The following is a 20,339-nucleotide window of genomic DNA, read 5'->3' as shown; positions in this document are numbered from 1 at the left end:
AAATTTAGAAAACACAATTCGTTTGGCAAATAAGCCAATGGATACTTTTTTAAAGGAAGTATACTGAAAGTGAAAAAAACATAAATAGGAAGTTACGAGCATTTCACATGTACAAGAGAAAGCTACCCGTTGGATGTAAATTGGAGGTAAGTGCTAAACTATGACAATATTTAATTAAAACATAATGGAGTGTTTCAATGTTATGATATTTTATGTTCTTACTCTGTTTGAGAAATCACAATATTATTAGAAATCTAGCCATTCTGATACAGCAGAATCTCTGGATCTGCTTACTTCTATTTATGGCAACACTTACAAGAGACAGTGTATTAATCAGAAATCTTTCAAGGAAATGAAGTAAAGATTCTCCAAACTGAGGAGTTAGGAGCCAAAATATGTCTAAGCTAAAGTTAATAAAAACAAGTCAACTCTATTCTAAGTATATTAAGTTTACCTTTAGAGATAACTCTATCTAGAGTAGACAGCAAACAAAACAGGTGGGAGGATTGTTATGGAGTAGAACATTGTCTTAAAAGTTTCCCATTTTCATACATAAATTTATTTGACTATGGAATGACATTATTCTCATTTCCAGCTTTGGCTTTTTGGGTTAGTGGTCAATGACCAAAATTCAAGTATTTAAATGTAGTTCTCTAGGAAAAAACACAGCTTTTTCATTAGGACTGTTAATGTGTTTTGCTTTTGTTAGCAACACTTCTGCTAGGCTGAAGTATGGGGCTGAGCTTGCTTAAAATCATAAAGTTACAACACTGTTCCATAACAGCACTCTTCTTGATAATAATACAGTGGTTAGAATCATAGGAAATGATCATAGTAAAATATATATGAAATTTGCTTTAGTCACTGTAGGCAAAAACTAAGGTCCAAGACTGGCTTAAAACAGATGACGTAAGGCCTTCAATATACCTCAAACAATAGACTTCAATATACACTAAACATTGTGGATAATAATCAGGGAAAATAAGAATACAGCTGAGATCTACACAGATTGTGATGTCACCACCACAACACACATCTTACACAAGTCAAATATTATTTCCAAGATTCAAAGTCTGTATCAGGTTAGTTCAAAAGTTATCAAGTCAAAAGACGTCCTCTTTATCTTTCCTCAATCTTCTCATTCAGATCCCTTACTAATTTTCTTGTGCACTCACAGCATTTTTTGGCATTTTAAATTCAAAGCAATTATCCATGAAGTACAAATCTTACACATTATTCATCTTTCCCCCTCTGATCACTGTGGAGTGGAAAACAACAAATGACCATCTCCTAATGGAACACACTCCCAAATGATGTCAGGCAGGCTCCCTCCCTTCTATCCTTCCATAGGAAAGTTAAGACCTGGTTGTGGGACCAGGCATTTCGATTAATAACAGCAGCATCAATTATCACCATCTTAGAACTCAATGACAGACCAGTTCGAAATGCGCCAACTATGTATTTACAGTAGAATCTCACTTATCCAACATAAATGGGCTGGCAGAACGTTGGATAAGCGAATATGTTGGATAATAAGGAGGGATTAAGGAAAAGCCTATTAAACATCAAATTAGGTTATGATTTTACAAATTAAGCACCAAAACATCATGTTATACAACAAATTTGACAGAAAAAGTAGTTCAATACGCAGTAATGCTATGTAGTAATTACTGTATTTACGAATTTAGCACCAAAATATCACGATGTATTGAAAACATTGACTACAAAATGGGTTGGATAATCCAGAACATTGGATAAGCGAGTGTTGGATAAGTGAGACTCTACTGTATATGCATATTTTTAATCAATGTTTAATGTATGTAATTTTTAATTGATTGAATTGCCTGTAATATTTTTTACTGTGTTTTATTGTAAGCCGCCCTGAATCCCCTATGGGTGAGAAGGGTGGGATATAAGTACTGTAATAAATAAATAAATAAATAAATAAATAATCTCTCCTATTTAAAATACCCTGTTTCCCCGAAAATAAGACAGGGTCTTATATTAATTTTTGCTCCCAAATATGCACTAGGTCTTATTTTCAGGGGATGTCTTATTTTTCCATGAAGAAGAATTCACATTTATTGTTGAACAACAAAATGAACATTTATTATATACTGTAAAGTAGTTGTCATCACAAACCAGCATAACCAGACAAACTATGAATCCTATCAAGAATGTCTTGTTACTACCATTATTTACATGTACAACAATCTATGGTACCTCTTGCAATTTAGGTTTCACAAGGTTTTCACGCTGATTTCTCTCTATTCTAGTTTCAATGTAGTCATGAATGATGAATAATATAATATACTATAATAATAATATGATAATATAATAATAATATAATGATATACAATATATTAATGAGATAATATAATATAGGATATAATAATAACAGAATATGATAATAATATGGTATTAATAGGATAATATAATAATGGGATATAATAACAGAATAGCATAATAATATAATAATAATAATAGGATAATATAATAGAATAATAGAATGGAATAGAATGATATAAAATATATTAATAGGATAATATAAAATGGAATATAATAATAATAACAGAATATGCTAATAATAAAAAAAATAATATGATAATATAATAGAATAATAGTATAGAATATAATGATATAAAATATATTAATAGGGTAATATAAAATGGAATTTAATAATAACAGAATAATAATATAATAATATGAAAATATAATAGAATAATAATAGAATAAAATATAATGATATAATAATAATAATAGAAAAATATAATATAATGATTTAAAATATATTAATAGGATAATATAATAATGGGATATAATAATAGTAACAGAATATGATGATAATAATATGGTAATAGAATAATAGTATAAAATAATCAGTTTCATGGCATAGGATAGGAATAAGGATGAGAGGAGAATCCCAATGCGTCCTGTACCTTTAAGGAGCAGAAGCCTTGGGGAGGAGTGAAAAGCCCTCTTCCTTCCCTCCCACCCTCCCTTGCCCGGGCTCCAGGAGCCAATCAGAAGCCTCTGGGAAGCAAGGGAGCATGGCCAGCATGGCCTTGTCTCCGAAGGAAGAAACGGCAGCGCAGCAGCAGCCACGGAAGGTTTTTCAAGCCGCGGCTGGGGGACAGGCAAGGCAAGGCAAGGCAGGGAGGGAGGCACAGAAAGCAAGCACTTTCTCTCCCTCCCTCCCTCCCTCCCTCCCTCCCTCCCTCCCTCCCTCCGGTGTGTGTATGAGGAGTGCTGCTTTAGCCCTGCAGCCATGCTTCCGAATGGAACTCTGCTGCAGCCTTAGTTGCTAGGTCTTACTTTCAGGGGAGGCCTTATATTTGGCAATCCCCCCAAACCCCTGCTAGGTCTTATTCTTTGGGGAGGTCTTATTTTCGGGGAAACACGGTATACACTGGTATCCTGTTAGGCAGAAACAATGTTGCATACTAAACATATACCACAGCTACAAATGACTCTAAAACCTACCTTTAAAACCATGTAGCCATACCAAGGGCAGGAGTACAGAAGGATAATAGATCTAGCCCCCTCTTGCCAGTAAGCCATGGTGCAACAAGTTGCGACAGGACCACATAAGGTACTTGTTTTTGTTCATTGTATCACAGCTCAGTAGTGGAAGGGGGATGGATGCATCATCCTTCAGTGCCCAATTTATCAACACTACAGAACTTCTACACTCAGTATTGCTGCCTGGCTTTTAGGATAGGTTTTAGTGGCCTGGGTCTGGATATTAGGCCTATCTACAAGACTATAGTTAGATATCCTATTTGGGAACTCATCCATAATTTTAAAAACATGTAGGAGACTGCTGGATTGCTCTGTGATGAAGGCATGAGGAAATAGAAGGAGGTAGGGTTAGATACTTCTAATCACACAGGGTTATATTTGAATAGGGCTACTATTTTCAAACAAACATGATAGGACACATAGTTTTTCCTAACACTGAAATAAAGAATTTCATTTCATCACTACTAATATTGAGAGAAGAACTTTCCCCATTTTGTAATACTGAAATACATATCTATGTAGTGCAAGAAAGCCTTATCATGTTTTCAAATTACAACCTGCTTCAAAAAAAGAAGAAAAAAGATATGGCTAGAGAAAAATCTCTCTCCTAAAAGGGCAAATAAGATTAAGTAGAACAAGAAGAAATGTACACGTAAGTGCCAATACATTGAATATGTAGATCAAGTTGCAAGACAAAGCAAAATATCCTATTACTACAAACCTGAAGAGATCTCCAAATCTGCTTCTGAGATAGCTACAGGATACATAGAGATCATAGAGATAGGCTAAAACACATCTTTCTGGAGAAGAGCATTCAGATGGATTAACAACATGTTTGACAACAGCACATAATCTGGAAGAAGAAAACCGCATCTTTTAGGAACATGAAAAGTTAATAGAAGCACAACACTTATATACATTATAGAATTGGAAATGTATCTGGTCCTAACTACTAAACTCTCAAAAAATTTAAAAAGTGGTATTTATATCAAATCATAAGAAAACAGTTTTCACATTCATTCATCTATCTGTTTGATTAGCTTTTTTCAGATGCTATATTTCAAAAGTGTGAAGAGGGATGCAGAGGTGCATTTTCCAATTTTAGCACCCTCCACTTCACTTCAAATTCCTTCTCTGACAACAAAGAAGTTGTGCCTGAGTTCAAGTCAACATAGTTACAAAGCACCATGCAATTGGAAAGCTGTTCCTAATCACATGGAGCTCTGCAACCATGTTCAGCTCACCATGGCAACAGTTTCTCAACAGATCATCTCCATAAACATCAGGCGGTTTGACCTTATCCATAAACAAGACATGATTAAAAATGGGATGCGGACTAGAATGGACCCATGTCTTTGGCTCTCTGAATGGATTCTAATATATGTATCAAACACAAGATCTGCAGGGCTGATGCAGCCCTTGGTGAAAATGAGTTTGACAAGCCTGGATTATAACATTTTAAAATTTCATAGATATCCCTATAATGTCCCAATATAATACATCTCATATCTTATTTATATTTTATGATGTATAGTCTTCCTTGTAATCTGGAGATGTTAATTTGTTTTTGTTGGCCTATGGCCAAAAATAATTAGCAGTCAAAACTTTTATAAACTTTCAAAACAAATCTACTGAATAGGCCTATTATTTATGCAATTCTCCATATAATATGGAGTCCCCTTCTGCTTATACTAAAACAATAAATTGATGCCTGTAAACAAGCATCTCTAAGGGGAAATTCAAGGCAATCTCCTAATAACACATCTCTCAAGATCCCTTCAACATTATCACTTAGTTCTAAGTTCTTTGTTTTAAAAAATTAGAAGGTGCAGGTATAGGTGAATTTTCATTTCCAAAACATAATTTTGAAAAATTCAAACCTCTTTACTTATTACACTTGAATCTCATATTTCATGTAAGGTGTTTGAAGAATACAGAATATGTAACTACACCATTATCTATCAGAGATCAAGCCATTTAAGTGAAAAATAAGGATGTACAAGACATCTTCAGTTCACTTGTCTAAGGAAACAGCAACATGCATTTCTCATTCTATAAAGATTTAGATTTCTTACAGACTTTTCGAATATATGTTAGTGGCAGATAGAGCATATTAAATATTAACATGCAAAAAGTGTAACATTGAGGAGTTATTAGAAAAACATTACCACTACAAACCCTTCAAAAACCTGAGCAGTTTGGTCTGGATTCAAAATGAGACAGGCATGGTAATGCCTCAGCACAGCAACAATGCAAACACACAGCCCTGTTGTGTAACTTCCTGCCAAGCTGGATGACTTCAGGAGAAGCTCAGCTTCCACCACACTCAGCTCATTCAGCAGCTAAAATTAGGAAGGAAAAAAGATAAAACATTGACTTTAAAAGGACCCCTCTCCAAATTCAACTGCATAAACATTTCCAGGAAAGGTTCCTGGGGTGTTGCTAGATAAAGCGTTTATGTACAATTGCCGTATCTCATCTGCAGAATTTTTCAGGGAGTCCAGGCAATATTTTCAATCTGTAGCTCTTCCACTTCTTCCAACTACTTCTATTTCCCTATTTTCTTCACTTTGACAATTGTAAGCCCCTTTTCTCAATTGGAAGTACTCTACCTCTCTTAGTTCAGAAGGAGAAAAAGTTTCCATATCTTTTTGTCTGTGTTCCTTTACAGTTTACAACTTAATGACTTCTGAAAACAATACAGTTTGCCCATACCTAGACTGTCCCAAATAATATGGCCAAGCTGGTCAATACATGCTGGTGCTGTGATCCAAAGAAGTCACATTTCCATTCTGTTTTCTCAAATATTTAGAAATCATAAAAGATTTGGCATGAAATTATAATTGATTACCATAGTGGCAAAGAGGCTAGAACAGAAAGGGTCTCTAAATTAATCTATCAAAGAATTTCTGCTAGCGAAAATTTATGTTGATTGAAAAGATTGCTGTGTATGCATACCAACAAAGCAAATTCAAGCAAATTTACTCCAATGTCTCAAATACATGATGTGAAAGTGGCACCTGAATAAGATTGTCACCACTGAAACCATACAGAGCAAAGGTTCCCATACATGTTGAGTATCTCTCAGGACCAGAAGTGGTTTGGATTTTGGGAACTCTGTGAAATGGCAGGGATCCAAGCATAATGCTCAGCATAAACCCATGCCTCCAGACAATTTACAGATTCTCGCCTTTCTCCAACCATTTGTCTATTTCCAATCTTGTGTCTTGTTCATTTGTTGCTTGTGTTGTGTCTCAGATGTGAGTCTGGAGAGATACTGAAAGACTGAGGTTATAAGGAACCCAAGGCCTGTATCTCCAGGAGATCTCCAACTGTCCACTTGCCGGAGAACAAGCAGGATCACCACCACCACCACCTCAAAGGTGGAAATGAGAGGTTGTCAGCAAAACATTTCAGATTTTGAAGTACAGTAATTTGGATTTCTTGGTAAGGGATGCTCAATCTGTATTGATGCCATATGTGTGGGAAAACATAATAGGGCTTTTCACTTTTCTACCACTTTCACTTGTGTCAACCGAGTGAATTTGCTTTTAAAGACAATATATCAGTACCCAAACAAGACAACTTTTACCTGAACAGCAAAATCAATAAGGCCATTGATATTTAGAGCAGGCTCCATGAGATCAAATATAAGCTGTATATGATGAGCCAATGGAAGGTGGTATGATGTCCCTGAAGCAAAACTAGTAATCTGTTCCAGAACATTGTTGGAAATCTGTTTTTTAAAAACAGAAGATGTAATAAATAAAGGACTGCAGCGCCCAACATACTGTTATACTATGAGTACATCCACAATTAACATTTATTATTTTAGTATTCTATAAAACACCTTTCCTTTTAGAGGGGAACAAAAGCAATGGAGTGTGTTAGGAGGCTCCCCACCATAAAGTGCCACCACAGTTGCTACTAAATATCTACATCAGTACAACTCTCATGCTCAGAAAATTGCTTACTCTCGCTTTTTCCTAGAAAAGAGAAAACACAATGAAGAGTGGTTGCAAAATACTAAATTAGGGTACACCTACACTATAGCCTACACTGCTATGGAATCATGGGAGTTGTGGTTTTACAAGGTCTTTAGCTTTCCCTGCCAAAGAGTTCTGGTGCCTCCACAAAGTACAACTCCCAAGAATCCATAGCATGGAGCCATGGCAGTTAAAGTTGCCCCATACTGCATTAATTCTACAGTGTAGATGAACATAGCAATGTAATACAGTTCACTTAGTTCTTCATTAATTCTCTTATATTCCAGTCACAGCAGCTGTGGTGCATCGCTTAAAACGATATATCTTTTGGGTGTGTGGAATATTAACCACTAATTTCCCTTTTTTTTTGGGGGGGGGGGGGAGGTTATACAGTCAATACTTAGAATAATACATTATGTTATTACATACAAAATTCTCTATAGTTTTAACATGATAAAAGCCATCTCATTATCCCCATTAATCCACTTCAGACAACTTTCAGGTGTCTTTTCACAACCTGTGCCTTTGGGAAGGGCTTTTCTATACCAAAGGCAATTTAAAAATCTTTCTCCTGCCTATTAATCCTATTCTGTCCGACCCTAAAATATTTGGTAGTTATCTTCCTTCTTTCTTTTTCTTCTTTATCCTGTCCCAAAACAAAACATTTTATACCACACTAGAGGTTTATAACTAAACACAGAAATGGCCAACATTGCAACTTCGAAAAGTACCTGATATGTCACCTGATGTTGATCAAAGTATGAAAGCTGCTGCAGTTTTGTAAACACTGTCTCTAAAGTTGGAAAAGCTTCTTGCTTGTTCTTTCTGACTTTCTGACATTCATCTCCAGCTAAAACATTTTTAAACTTGTCAGATTTTTGCAGTAAACAGACTTTATACAATTCTCCACCATTATATTTCTAATGCATGCTTTTATGCCAAATTCTAATTCTAAGAAACTGAAGTATGAGAATGAAAAACACAAAGTTGATTTATTTACTAATGCGACTGGCATTTGTGGCCTGACTTTAAGTGAAAACGATAATAAAGCAAAGGTTATAACAAAAGCATCAAACTAAGGCATTTAATTGCATGCAACCTTTTTTTGGGAAACAAAGGGATTCTGAAATGTTAATAACTGTGCATGCTATAACTTCATTTATGCTGTGTTCTATTAGAAGCCATTGAAAACTCAGCACTGAGCAGCTGGGTAATTACCACTCATTTCAGTAGTGCTTTTCTTATTTAAGATTTTCAAGATATCTTTGGTAATCTTCTTTAACTGATGCCTTGCCTCTTCACGTTCTTTGCCAACACCATAAAGAAGAATCATGCGCTGATTATATTCATGATTTGAAGATTCATCCTTTTAATCAAAGGAAACACAAGAAATTAAAAACCAATTTTACAGAATGGGGAAGACAACTGACAACATTTTTAAAACATTACGCATTAAAAATCCATTTTAAAAACTTGATAAAAATATACAAATAAAAGTTAATTAAAATTAATTAAATAATGGATAGTTAAAATGCTAAACATTTTTAACAATTACAGTTCAATAAAAGATTAGACAAACCATGAACCATGAAACTTTATAGTACATAATTAAAGCCCATTAAAAGTTATATCCAATTACAACCCCTCTCTTGAGAATAGGTTCTAACTAGGGCTACTGGGAGTTTGAGGCCCAAACATCTGGAGGGCCACAGGTTGTGAAGGCCTACCTTATGAGCTATCTGCCCTGAGCATGTGGACTAGAAAAATATAGAAGTGTCCAGTATGATAAAACATCAGTTTTTGCTAAACAAAATATAGTTTTAAATTTTCTCAACAAAAGAGAAAAAGACATTAAGGCTAGAACACTTTAGTTGCTTAAATTGTACACAACATCCAACTCTCTTCCTTTCAGTTTAATTCCACTGGCATTGAATTTGGTGCTTTCCAATAAATCATAACTACTCTACTTGGTTTCAATTTCTTTGGGAGTACTATACAGCAACAGAATTGTAGTTGTCATGGCCATTAAAAGGTATTGTAATTCTAACTATATTGCATGAGAAAGCAAATGGTATGTAGACTGCAATACTAATCATCTGAAGTCTGGTTTAGGTTTGATTTTGGCAAGGGGATTTCAACGGTCATCCTGCTGGATAACATCTACCAAAAGATGAACAAGTAAAGCAAGTCGATGGTTATTCTCCTGAATCTGTCTACAAAAGTGGTTCTCAACCTATGGGTCCCCAGATGTTTTGAGAACCACTGGTCTACAACATTTGAGACCATTGACCATATATCCTTCACTTCACTGTATAGCAAAAGCACAACTTATCTGCTTGGATTTTTAGATGACAATAATACAGTGTCATAATGTCCTCATTCCAATCAAAGTGGCACATGCATTTGAAGTTCTGGTAATCCTATAATAAACAATGCACCACAAATCTGTTCCTAGAGGGACATTGAAAATGACTAGGGGAGTGGCTCACATGGCCCCTGAAGAAAAGCTAGAACATTTGGGGATTTTTATATATATAAAGCAATAGCTCCCAACTTATTGGAGGGTCAGGTTGCAGGTCTGCAGGAAACACTGTCCAGTAGAAAACCACAATTTCCCCTCCCACATCATATATTTTTCTTCTCTCCAGAAGTCCATGATTTTGGCCCCAGCTTCAGGACGGGCAGTCCATCTGAATATGCAGCAGTGGTGGAACCTTCTCATGGCAAAAATGAAGCCAGAAGCTTCTTAAGATCAAACTTGGGGAAATAAAAACTAGACCTTGTGCCAGGTCAATGATATACAGCTGTTATAAACAAAATTGTATCTTTGTTATATCAAAACTTCCTGCATGCACATTTGTGATTTGGCTCCCTCTTTCCTTGTGTCAACAATTACACTACAGCTGCAAAAAAACAACTAAAGGAGGACTTAATTATCAACAATTTCATAAGTATTATTCGTCCATTCCATAGTTATACAATGTTATTCCTTCCCTCATAACATCTGAGCAGCATCACTAGCATGGAGAAGTCATTTGAGCACTAGATTTTAACTCTGGAGATTAGGGTTCAAATCCCACTCAGCCATAGAAACTCCCTGGGTGATTTTGAGCAAGTCTCTCGGCCCAAGAAGAAGGCAAAGGAAGTCTCCCTCTATACAAATCTTGCCAAGAAAAACTTAGGGTCACCTATGTCAGCAGTTACTTAAAGCACACACAAGAAGACCAAAAAATATGACAAACATATTCAGACAAAGAGAAAGTACAATTTGATATGAAGCACAGAAAGCTTTGGGGGGGGGGGGCAGATTAGACTGGCTCATGAGGTCAAATTGATCAAAAACTGTTAGCCACAATTGACATTTTGAATTCTTCATATCTGAAACAGCCCAATTTTAGGCAAAGAGAGACAGTTATCTCAGGAAGGTGCTCCAAAACATTGAGAGGGAGAATTATGCCTGTCATCTGATCTGCCCTTTGCTTCCTTCTCAATACTGCTGATCAATGGTAACTTTGTGTAGGGCTAGACAGGGTCGCAGAATTACACAGAAATACGATTTCCCTATTTCAGACCAATAGAAATTGCCACCTTGGCAACTATAGCAAAGAAAAATATGTACAGCAGTGAATCTGTTCAGAAAGAGATTTGCTGTTATCTTCAGACCAGAAAGCCATTTGTTATATATCATGAATGGTGGAGTTACATAATCTGCCAAAGAGCTTTTAAATTATATTATGGTGCACAGTTCCCCCCCCCCCCCCAACTTTTAGAGAAGTGTTACTCACATGACTTGCATCAGAAGGCAAGTGCTAGAACCTAATAAAGCCTATTCCAGAGAACACCACAGACCTTTTTATCTCTATCCTGATAAGCTGGGCTGTATCATTTTCTTTAATTTGCTTTTTTTTAATCAAAAGTTCTCCTCTTTCCTTTCAGGAAAAGTAAGAAAGAGAGAAACCAAATTTGAAATGGATTGTATTCTAGGCAGCTGCTTAAAATCAGACAGCATCTGAAGAAGTAAACCCATGACTTCCTCTTCTCTCTCATGACTCAAACAGTTGTGCTGTTGCTGTATAGGACAGGGCTTTCTGCTGATGGAGCCTGCAAACTAAATGCTACCTTTTGATTGTATAACAAGGAAAATATTTCAGAAGACACCACATTCTCCCTGTCAGCAACATAATCTCCCAATGCAGGAAAATCCAAGTGTTCTGCTGATTACAGCTGATTAAGGTAATGTTTTAAAAATATTTGTATTCTATACTATTGTACAAATGACTGTGATAAATTATATTTCAATATGAACTTTTACATTTGCTTTCTGATGCATACTTTTATTTTTGCAGTGCTCTAAAATATCTGAAAATACATCCTACAAACAATGCTACGATGCATATTATGCTATAAAATGAATAAAAGTACCAACACTTGAATTATAGAAGGAAAATATATTATATGTGAACATATACACTGATGGGTTTTTTTACATATGCTATAGAAAATCAGCATAAAATACTCCAAAAAAGGAAATAATTACAATATTTTTTATTGTGTGGACATTTTAAATGCATGCTTAATGGTACATCTTTGCTATTTCCTCTCTAAACCTATTTTAGTATGTTTCAATAAATAGGATACTTTAGACACCCAAACGTATCTCTTTAAGTGACTTGAACTGATTATATTTTGTAGAAGTCAATATATGAGGCTGAGAGTCATGCTGCCTAATTTTTGAATTTCTCCTGATAAATATTTTGACATCTCCAGATAAATGTCATTTAGATTACTATTTTTTCTTAAGTCCTGCTTGTTGCAATATGCATTGTTCACTCTTTGCAAAATAATTTATACACTTGCTTCTTTAGCACATAACATATTACACTGGTGGTCTAATCTGAGTAAGAATTAATTTGGGAAGTATAATATCAATTTATTTTTTCCAATCCCCCTCCTTTCAGGGCCAACTATAGACCTGAATACTTAGGTGTGCATACTAGATTGCAGGATACACACTTTGAGTCATATTCTACAACAGCTCCAAAGCATATGGTATATTGCTTGTTTGTTTTGGAGGAAGATACAGGCTTAGGATTTTCATTCAAATTGTCTTGATTGCTCTGTCACAACAAATCTAGATTTTCTCTTTAATCATGTAATGTGTATTATTTCTCTAAATATTTGGATCATTATGTTTCTTCAAATACATATTATTTATAAGTATCTAGATAATTTATTTTCAGAATGAAGCATTTGCATGAATAAAACTTTTATTGATATGTTTCAATTAGAATACTAGCTGGACTCCTGTTGTTGGTTGATGACAGACTATTAGCCATGTTGATGGACTGATTTTACTTTAGGTGCATCTCCAGTGTAGAATGCAACTGGACACCACTTTAACTGCCACGGCTCATTGCTATGGACTGTATGAATTGTAATTTGGTGAGGCACCAGCACTCATTGGCTCAGAAGGCTAAAAATATTGTAAATCTACACCTCCCATGATTCCACAGCATTGAGGCACGGCAGTTAATGTGGTGTCAAACTGAATTAATTCTACACTATAGATGCACCCTTGGAGTCAAGATTCTTTGGAAGAAAACAAGTTTTCCACACCTGAGTTCAAATGTTATGTCTGTGATCCTCAGTACTGGTTATGCTCCAATGCAACTGTAAAGGTAACTTTTCAAAGATGCCAATCTGAAATTGAGCTAATTGAGCTTAGAAGGGGAAATTATCAAAATGGGTCACCTTTTGCAGAAAGGGGCTGCAGTAGTGCAATGGGTTAAACCCTTGTGCCAGTTGAACTGCTGTCCTGAAGGTTGCAGGTTTGAATTTACGAGACAGGGTGAGCTCCCGTCTGTCAGCTCTAGCTTCCCATGCGGCGACATGAGAGAAGCCCCCCTCAGGGTGGTAACTTGCCCGGGCATCCCCTGGGCAACATCTTTGAAGACGGCCAATTCCCTCACTCCAGAAGCAACTTGTAGTATGTTCTCAATTTGCTTCTAACACGATAAAATATCCCTTCTGCAGATGGACATGGGGAAGAACTAGGCAATAAATCTTTTGCAGTTTGAAGCATTTATTCTCAAGGATAGCAAAAATGAGCCGAGAACTAAAATGATATCTTCATGAAAAATCCTAGGACTCCATAGGATGCAGCCATGGAAATTAAGGTAGAATGTTGTGCTGTAGCTGTGTGGTGTGAATGAGTTCTAGATCTCTTCACTGCACAAAGCACATATGGGCAGCCACAGAAACCGATGCCATAAAAAAGCTATGATGTCAAATTAGTGAGGGAGAGAGTACATATTAAAGGACTTCTACTAAAAGTCTTTCCAAGGACTATTGATGGCATATCTCCTCTTTACACAGTTCCACGGGTATGTTAATAAGAGTACTACCAAAAGATACATACAACCATTAAGGGGTGTATATTGCTTCCATATTCATCTGATCACTTGCACCAGCAAATGTTTGAGCAGCTGGAGTTAGGATAAGATTAGTTTTGGACCAGTGTGAAAAATGATATGACCTTTGATAGATAGTTTTGTTAAGGAAAAACACGATAATGGCTGCAATTACCATGAAAGGCTGCAGAGTATAAGATGGATGGTTTTCTTATAAGTGCTCTGCCCCTTCCATAAAACCATTAGATTGCTGTAATATATTAAGTTCATGTTAAATGGCCTGAGGATAAAAACATAGAGAAAATTATGAACAACAATCTCCTCAAACTACTGGATAATGGTGATGTAAATCTTTGCTTATCTCCTTCTGCTGCTCAAGAATGAAGAGTTCCAAATACTTTCTTCCTGAAAAAGACTATGAAAGTTTTTTGCATATGCCTAATAATTTTTCACATTTCAGGACTTTTGCTGAGAAATTTTTCTAGATGCAAAAAAGCTTGTTTTGTGCATAAATCATTTTGCACATAAAATATTTTGTGCGGAAAACTGTTTTAAAAAATAACACATCTCTCTATGAAAACAATAGTATTGCTCCTCAGCTTTTTTTTTTTAAAAAAAATATAGTGTCTCATACAAATGATTTTTTCACCACAAAAGTCCCAAATGCAACAAAAAAGGCATTGAAATCAACCATTTTCTTGATGGAATATCTCAGTATGTCTTGGACCATTTCATAAAGCAGTGGTTCCCAACATTTGGGTCCCCAAGTATTTTGGACTTCAACTCCCAGAAATCCCAACCAGCTTACCAGCTGTTAGGAACTGTGGGAGCTGAAGTCCAAAACACCTGGAGGCCCAAAGGTTGGGAACCATTTTCATAAAGGATGAGACATTTTGTGAGTAGTCTGTACATCTCTAATAAGAGACAGAAAGCTGTTCCTTAAGCTGTGTAACTTAAAAGCAAATATTTTCCCATGGGAACAACTCAGGGATGACAGGACCAAATTCTAGTCCTTCTGTGCATGTTTAGTCAACCGCTAGATGGCACCAGCAACATACAAAAATGTTGGCTAGTTTCAGAAACTTCTCAGTGCCTTTATGACATTTTTACTATGAGTTACAAAAAAGAATAGGCAAATAAAGCATAAAATCGTCTAGTGTCAGCTCAACTGATTTGCATCATTACCAGGTGGTGCAACATCGAACTGAGTTCTTAGTTGTATAATGTATTATAGGCTAGTTATTATCATATTGAAATGAAGAACATTCCTTGTAATGCTTCCAAACACATTAAAAGAAATGTTTGTCTTCTGCATGCTTGATGCCTAATACAGCACATCACAGGATGTTTATGGCTATGTGACAGAATATCAAATCCTATATCACTAGGATTTCACAAAAACAGTGATATCCCTAAACCCAGTGGAGTTCCAAAATAAGGCTTTTCTTGTTGGCGATGCTTGGCTCCCTTTCCAAGGAGGCCAAGATGCCCCCATCCTTGTTGTCCTTCTATTGACATGTTTTTATTTTGTCCATTTTTGGAACAGTTTAAAAAAAAGAAAAAGAAAATGCTTTTCAGAAGACAGTAGATTGTTTTAGCTGTAATGTATTTTTTTTAATTATCTCAATATTGTTAAAAGTTTAATTCCATTTTACTGTTAGCCTTTCATATGTTTTTTAGCTACATTGTATTCTTTTCATTCTAAATGGCCTTGAATTTTGGTTTGAAAAAAGGTGGGGGGAAAGGCTGTTTATGGTGTAATAGGCCTTCATTTTGCTAAAAGTTGCTCACCCAGAAACGTCCACTAAAGAAGAATCTTTCATTAAAACCATTGCTGGTGTTTGTGACTGATCTGCTTTTTTATTCTTGGTAGGAAGAAAATACAGCCCCAATGGATCCTGGGTACAGCCCTTCTGGAAACGGCAGCAACTGCAGCACTGATAAAAGCATGAATCAAGTTCTCTTTCCCTTGTTGTACACGTTTATTTTTGTTGTGGGAATAATTATGAATGGATTAGCTATGGGAGTCTTTTTCCAGATTGCCAACAAATCTAATTTTATCATCTTTCTCAAGAACACGGTGATTGCTGACATCCTCATGATCCTAACTTTTCCATTCAAAATACTCAGTGATGCAAAACTGGTGTCCTGGGAATTGAGAGGATTCGTCTGCAAAGTAACTCAAGTCATATTTTACTTCACCATGTACATCAGCATTATCTTCTTGGGCCTCATAACTATTGATCGCTATTTGAAAACTGCCAGACCCTTCAAACCAGTCAGCTCCGACAATACATTGGTATCTAAAATCCTATCTGCACTTATCTGGATATTCATGTTTTGTCTGTCCCTTCCTAACATGATTTTGACAGACAAGAAACCGACGCAAGAGAATGTGAAGAAATGTGCAGACCTGAAATCTGATTTTGGTTTAGTATGGCATGAACTTGTTAACTATGTTTGCCAGTTTATTTTCTGGGCTAACTTTGCCATTATAGTCGTCTGCTACACACTCATAACACAGGAGCTATACAAATCCTACAAAAGAACAAGAAGCAAAGGAAGCACAAACAAAAAGACTGTAAACGTGAAAGTATTCATAATTATTGGCGTGTTCTTCATTTGCTTTGTGCCTTTCCATTTTGCCAGGATTCCTTACACCTTGAGCCAAACAAGAGATGTTTTCAAGTGTTCAACCCAGAACACATTGTTTTATATAAAGGAGAGCACTTTATGGCTGACATCCCTAAATGCATGTTTAGATCCATTCATATATTTTGCCCTGTGCAGATCCTTCAGAAGATCTCTCCTAAACATATATCATAAATATGTAATCAAAAAAGAGAGAGATCACAGTACGGAAGCAACTGAGGAGCAGACACCACTGTAGTCCATCATGAAAAGCACATTATACAGCCAAAGCATTTTGCATCCTCTTTAGTGCATGCATTTCTTCTAATGCAATGGTGTTTCTTGCTTCGAGGGAGATTAATCATCCTATATAGTCCATGATAATAATTGCACAGTGAATAGAAATATTCACACATACCTGCCACTGCCACATTTTTTTAGTCTGATGGCAACAGTGAACTATACTGACAATTTTCAGGGATATAGATAAACCCTTCTGAAAAAAACTGAATAGGCAAGCAAAGCACTTAAAATAACAACACCCAAACACTTAAATATATTCATTTTTAGCTAGGTTACAAATATATAAAGGCAATAAGAAGTGTAATTTCTGTGAAATAATGGACATCACTGACACTTATATCCAGAAGAAGACGGTTCAGCTGAACACATTTCAAACAAGGAATTTAATAATGTTTTAGTTGGCAAACACTTACAGGTGGCTTCAAATCTAATGTACAGGTTTGGGTTTCAATCAGCTGTCCACCGAGGGCTTGGAATTAATAAATTAGAAACAACACAGTTATCCATAACTAATCAATTGGGGGTACAATGAGGATGTAATACATTTATATTGCAAAAGTAATAAAATGGACAGTAGTGAAGTTACTTTATTTGTTTAATAGTTTCCAGTTTCTTTTAATAATTCATTTCAAAGGGCATCAGAGGTATATTGCTTGACATCAATTAGTTTCTCATACAGGTAATGGAAAGTAAGAGAAAAGCAATAGACGATGGAACAAGTGATGTCAGAAATAAAATTTTTAACACTGTAATGAATACGAGTTAATTTTCATACAGTGTAAATGAATTACTTTAAAAAAAATCAACTTTTTAAACTCCTGGCCAACCATGAAGAAGTGTTAAATAAAAAAACAGCATAGGAATGAAGTGTTTGCTTATCTAATCCTGGAGCACTGAAATGAAATTTCTTCAAATAGGCTCTGAGATCAAAACACATTTGGACTTTGTTTCATCTGCTTAGAATTCTTATGGTACTGATATCTTGGGTACTTAACTTATTCTTAAACTGTTACAAGATCATTCACAGTTATTTACTATTATAACTGAACCTGCCTCCAAAGAGATTTGGTTATACGGATCTAGCAACTATAATGTACAGAAAGTATACAGAATATATTTCCTTTGTATAAATTGCACCATCAATTCTACCCTTGTTGCATATTTGTATATAATCAACAACGTGTAAATAAAGTAGACTTTGTGTTGTTGAAGGCTTTCATGGCTGGGATCACAGGGTTGTTGTATGTTTTCCGGGCTGTATGGCCATGTTTCAGAAGGAGAGAACGTCAGGAGAGAATACTCCTGGAACATGGTCATACAGCCCGGAAAACATACAACAACCCAAAGTAGACTTTGTGATTTTGTCAAAGTGTTTAAACTATCAGAAATGGACATTTGGGAAATAAATACTATCTTGTAAAAAAGTACAATTTCCTTTTTTCCTTTTTATTTTTATATAACATTTTGTTGTCTCATGCTGAAGTGATAAAAACACATTAGATGTTTATAGTGTGTATGCACTTCTCAGAAGCAGTCCAGCAAGTAATAAGGAAACAGATACAATCAATCAAGCTTTATTATGGTCTAAAGACCCCATTTGTTTAGTGGTAAAAGGTGCACAACTGCCCACAGATTCATAGTACAGTAGAGTCTCACTTATCCAACATAAACGAGCCGGCAGAACGTTGGATAAGCGAATATGTTGGATAATAAGGAGAGATTAAAGAAAAGCCTATTAAAAATCAAAATAGGTTATGATTTTACAAATTAAGCACCAAAACATCATGTTGTACAACAAAACTGACAGAAAAAGTAGTTCATTACACATTAATGCTATGTAGTAATTACTGTATTTACGAATTTAGCACCAAAATATCATGATATATCGAAAACATTGACTACAAAAATGTGTTGGATAATCCAGAACGTTGGATAAGTGAGTGTTGGATAAGTGAGACTCTACTGTAGTATCAAAAGCTTTGGTTGCTCCAACTGTATGGATTGGAAAGGGAGTGTCTCAATCCTTTGCTGTCCCACTTTTCACAGCTTTCCAAATGTCCCAGTTTCTTTCCCCTCCTCCCAGTTCCTTCTTCATCTTGAGATTATTCAACTGCTGCAAACTGAATTCTTAGTGAAAAACACAACAGAGGGGACTAGAGGAGGGGCAGGACCTTGCCCTTTTTCCTAGGGCCTGTCTAAACTTGGGGGGGAATCCTTATTCACACCATGTCTTCATGGTCGGCATAGACACTGTATTTGCTTGTTTGAGTGTCTATTCCAAAAATGGTATCACCATTAAAATCATGTAGGCCACACAGGTTGTTGAGAGGGCTGTCTTACCACCCAGTTGGCTGGATTTCATTGTCTGGTTCACATTTTTGAAAGCAAGTCTCCAGACTTTGAACATACAGTGTTAGAACAAAATGTTTGGTTACTATCCTATCCAAGTGCTTTATGACAAACAAGCCATTGAATATGCTAAGCCAATGAATGAATTTCATGACCCAGCTTGTCAATTCTAACATGGGTCAATTCTACAATTCTGCAAGAAAATCTAGCTGAAATTTGTTTTCTACAGTTTCTTGTGATGAGTGAATATTAAGCAATGGGACCACTGGAGGGTAAATTTCTACTATTTAAGATTCTACATTATCCATTGCTTTTCATTACTTGCCTGAAGAAGCAGTATTATGTATTCTGAATATTTTGTTAAAAAACTAAATTACACCTTATGTGGGTAATTAGGGTCCTCCCAGAGGCTAAAGTGGAAGGGAAAGATCTGAGAATGTTACAGTGCCAAGGTAAGGCAATCTCCGAGAAGATAGGGAAGAAACGTATTGCATCAAATGGCTGAAAGGTACAAGAGAAGGGAATACAACGATACAAGGTGATGAGTCAAGGAAGGGGGGGGAGGTAAAGAGATGAGAAGCACAAGTACTGCAGTGCAAAAAAAAGTTCTCTTTTAAGAGAGAAAAATGGCATATAAATAAAAACAATAACAATAGCAAGGAGGGATCAAGGAGCAAAAGTTAATAGAAGGCGCAAGAGAGGGAGGAATGGTAGGAAATCACCATAACAGGTTCTCTTTAGGGACATTATAAGTTATGCAATACTGTAACAGTTGTTGGGGAAAGGAAATTAAGGAAAACATTACAGAAATAAACATTCAGACTGTGGAAAAGCTATAGCTTGGAGTACCACTCCTACAATTACCAATCAGGATGGCCACTAAGATCTAGCATTGTCCTAAATGCAAGAGGAAACATCAATACCTGCTATGTTATTAAAGTAAATACTGTATGTGCAAGAAAAGAGATAACTTCAGGATGTCCTATAAGCTGATCATAATGTGGTTGTTAAATCAGGTATTTGTATCATAACAAGACACTAATACATCCAAACATTAGAACATAATTTTGCTGTTATAATCTTTGACCCCCTTAATTGTATGCTAAAGTTATTTCATATGAGACAACTTCAGTATGGA

The 20,339-nt window shown here is 35.8% G+C and overlaps 2 protein-coding genes across 6 annotated transcripts in view; one reads left to right on the top strand and one right to left on the bottom strand.

The window, feature by feature from the left end:
* The window catches only part of med12l (mediator complex subunit 12L), a 178,650-nt gene that overhangs the window by 50,328 nt on the left and 107,983 nt on the right, over positions 1 to 20,339 (bottom strand). For all 5 annotated transcript variants that reach the window (XR_010004767.1, XM_008106169.3, XM_016992056.2 and 2 more), the window contains 5 exons: positions 8,727 to 8,874; positions 8,240 to 8,358; positions 7,115 to 7,258; positions 5,701 to 5,864; positions 4,244 to 4,375 (listed from right to left, as the gene is read on the bottom strand). Coding sequence is in view for 4 of the 5 variants with exons in the window: in XM_008106169.3 (XP_008104376.2) it covers positions 4,244 to 4,375; positions 5,701 to 5,864; positions 7,115 to 7,258; positions 8,240 to 8,358; positions 8,727 to 8,874 (707 nt within the window). In the remaining variant the exon portion in view is untranslated. The remainder of the gene's footprint in view (positions 1 to 4,243; positions 4,376 to 5,700; positions 5,865 to 7,114; positions 7,259 to 8,239; positions 8,359 to 8,726; positions 8,875 to 20,339) is intronic.
* On the top strand, positions 26 to 18,461 carry p2ry12 (purinergic receptor P2Y12). Its single transcript, XM_008106168.3, has 3 exons — positions 26 to 146; positions 11,445 to 11,741; positions 15,792 to 18,461. The coding sequence occupies exon 3, from the start codon at positions 15,810 to 15,812 to the stop codon at positions 16,806 to 16,808; it is 999 nt and encodes a 332-aa protein (XP_008104375.1). The 5' UTR covers positions 26 to 146; positions 11,445 to 11,741; positions 15,792 to 15,809; the 3' UTR covers positions 16,809 to 18,461.

The sequence above is a fragment of the Anolis carolinensis genome, chromosome 3, assembly GCF_035594765.1.
Source record: "Anolis carolinensis isolate JA03-04 chromosome 3, rAnoCar3.1.pri, whole genome shotgun sequence".
Classification (NCBI taxonomy): Eukaryota; Metazoa; Chordata; class Lepidosauria; order Squamata; family Dactyloidae; genus Anolis; species Anolis carolinensis.
Note: the sequence above shows the minus strand (reverse complement) of the source record. Positions and strands in the feature narration are given on the sequence as shown.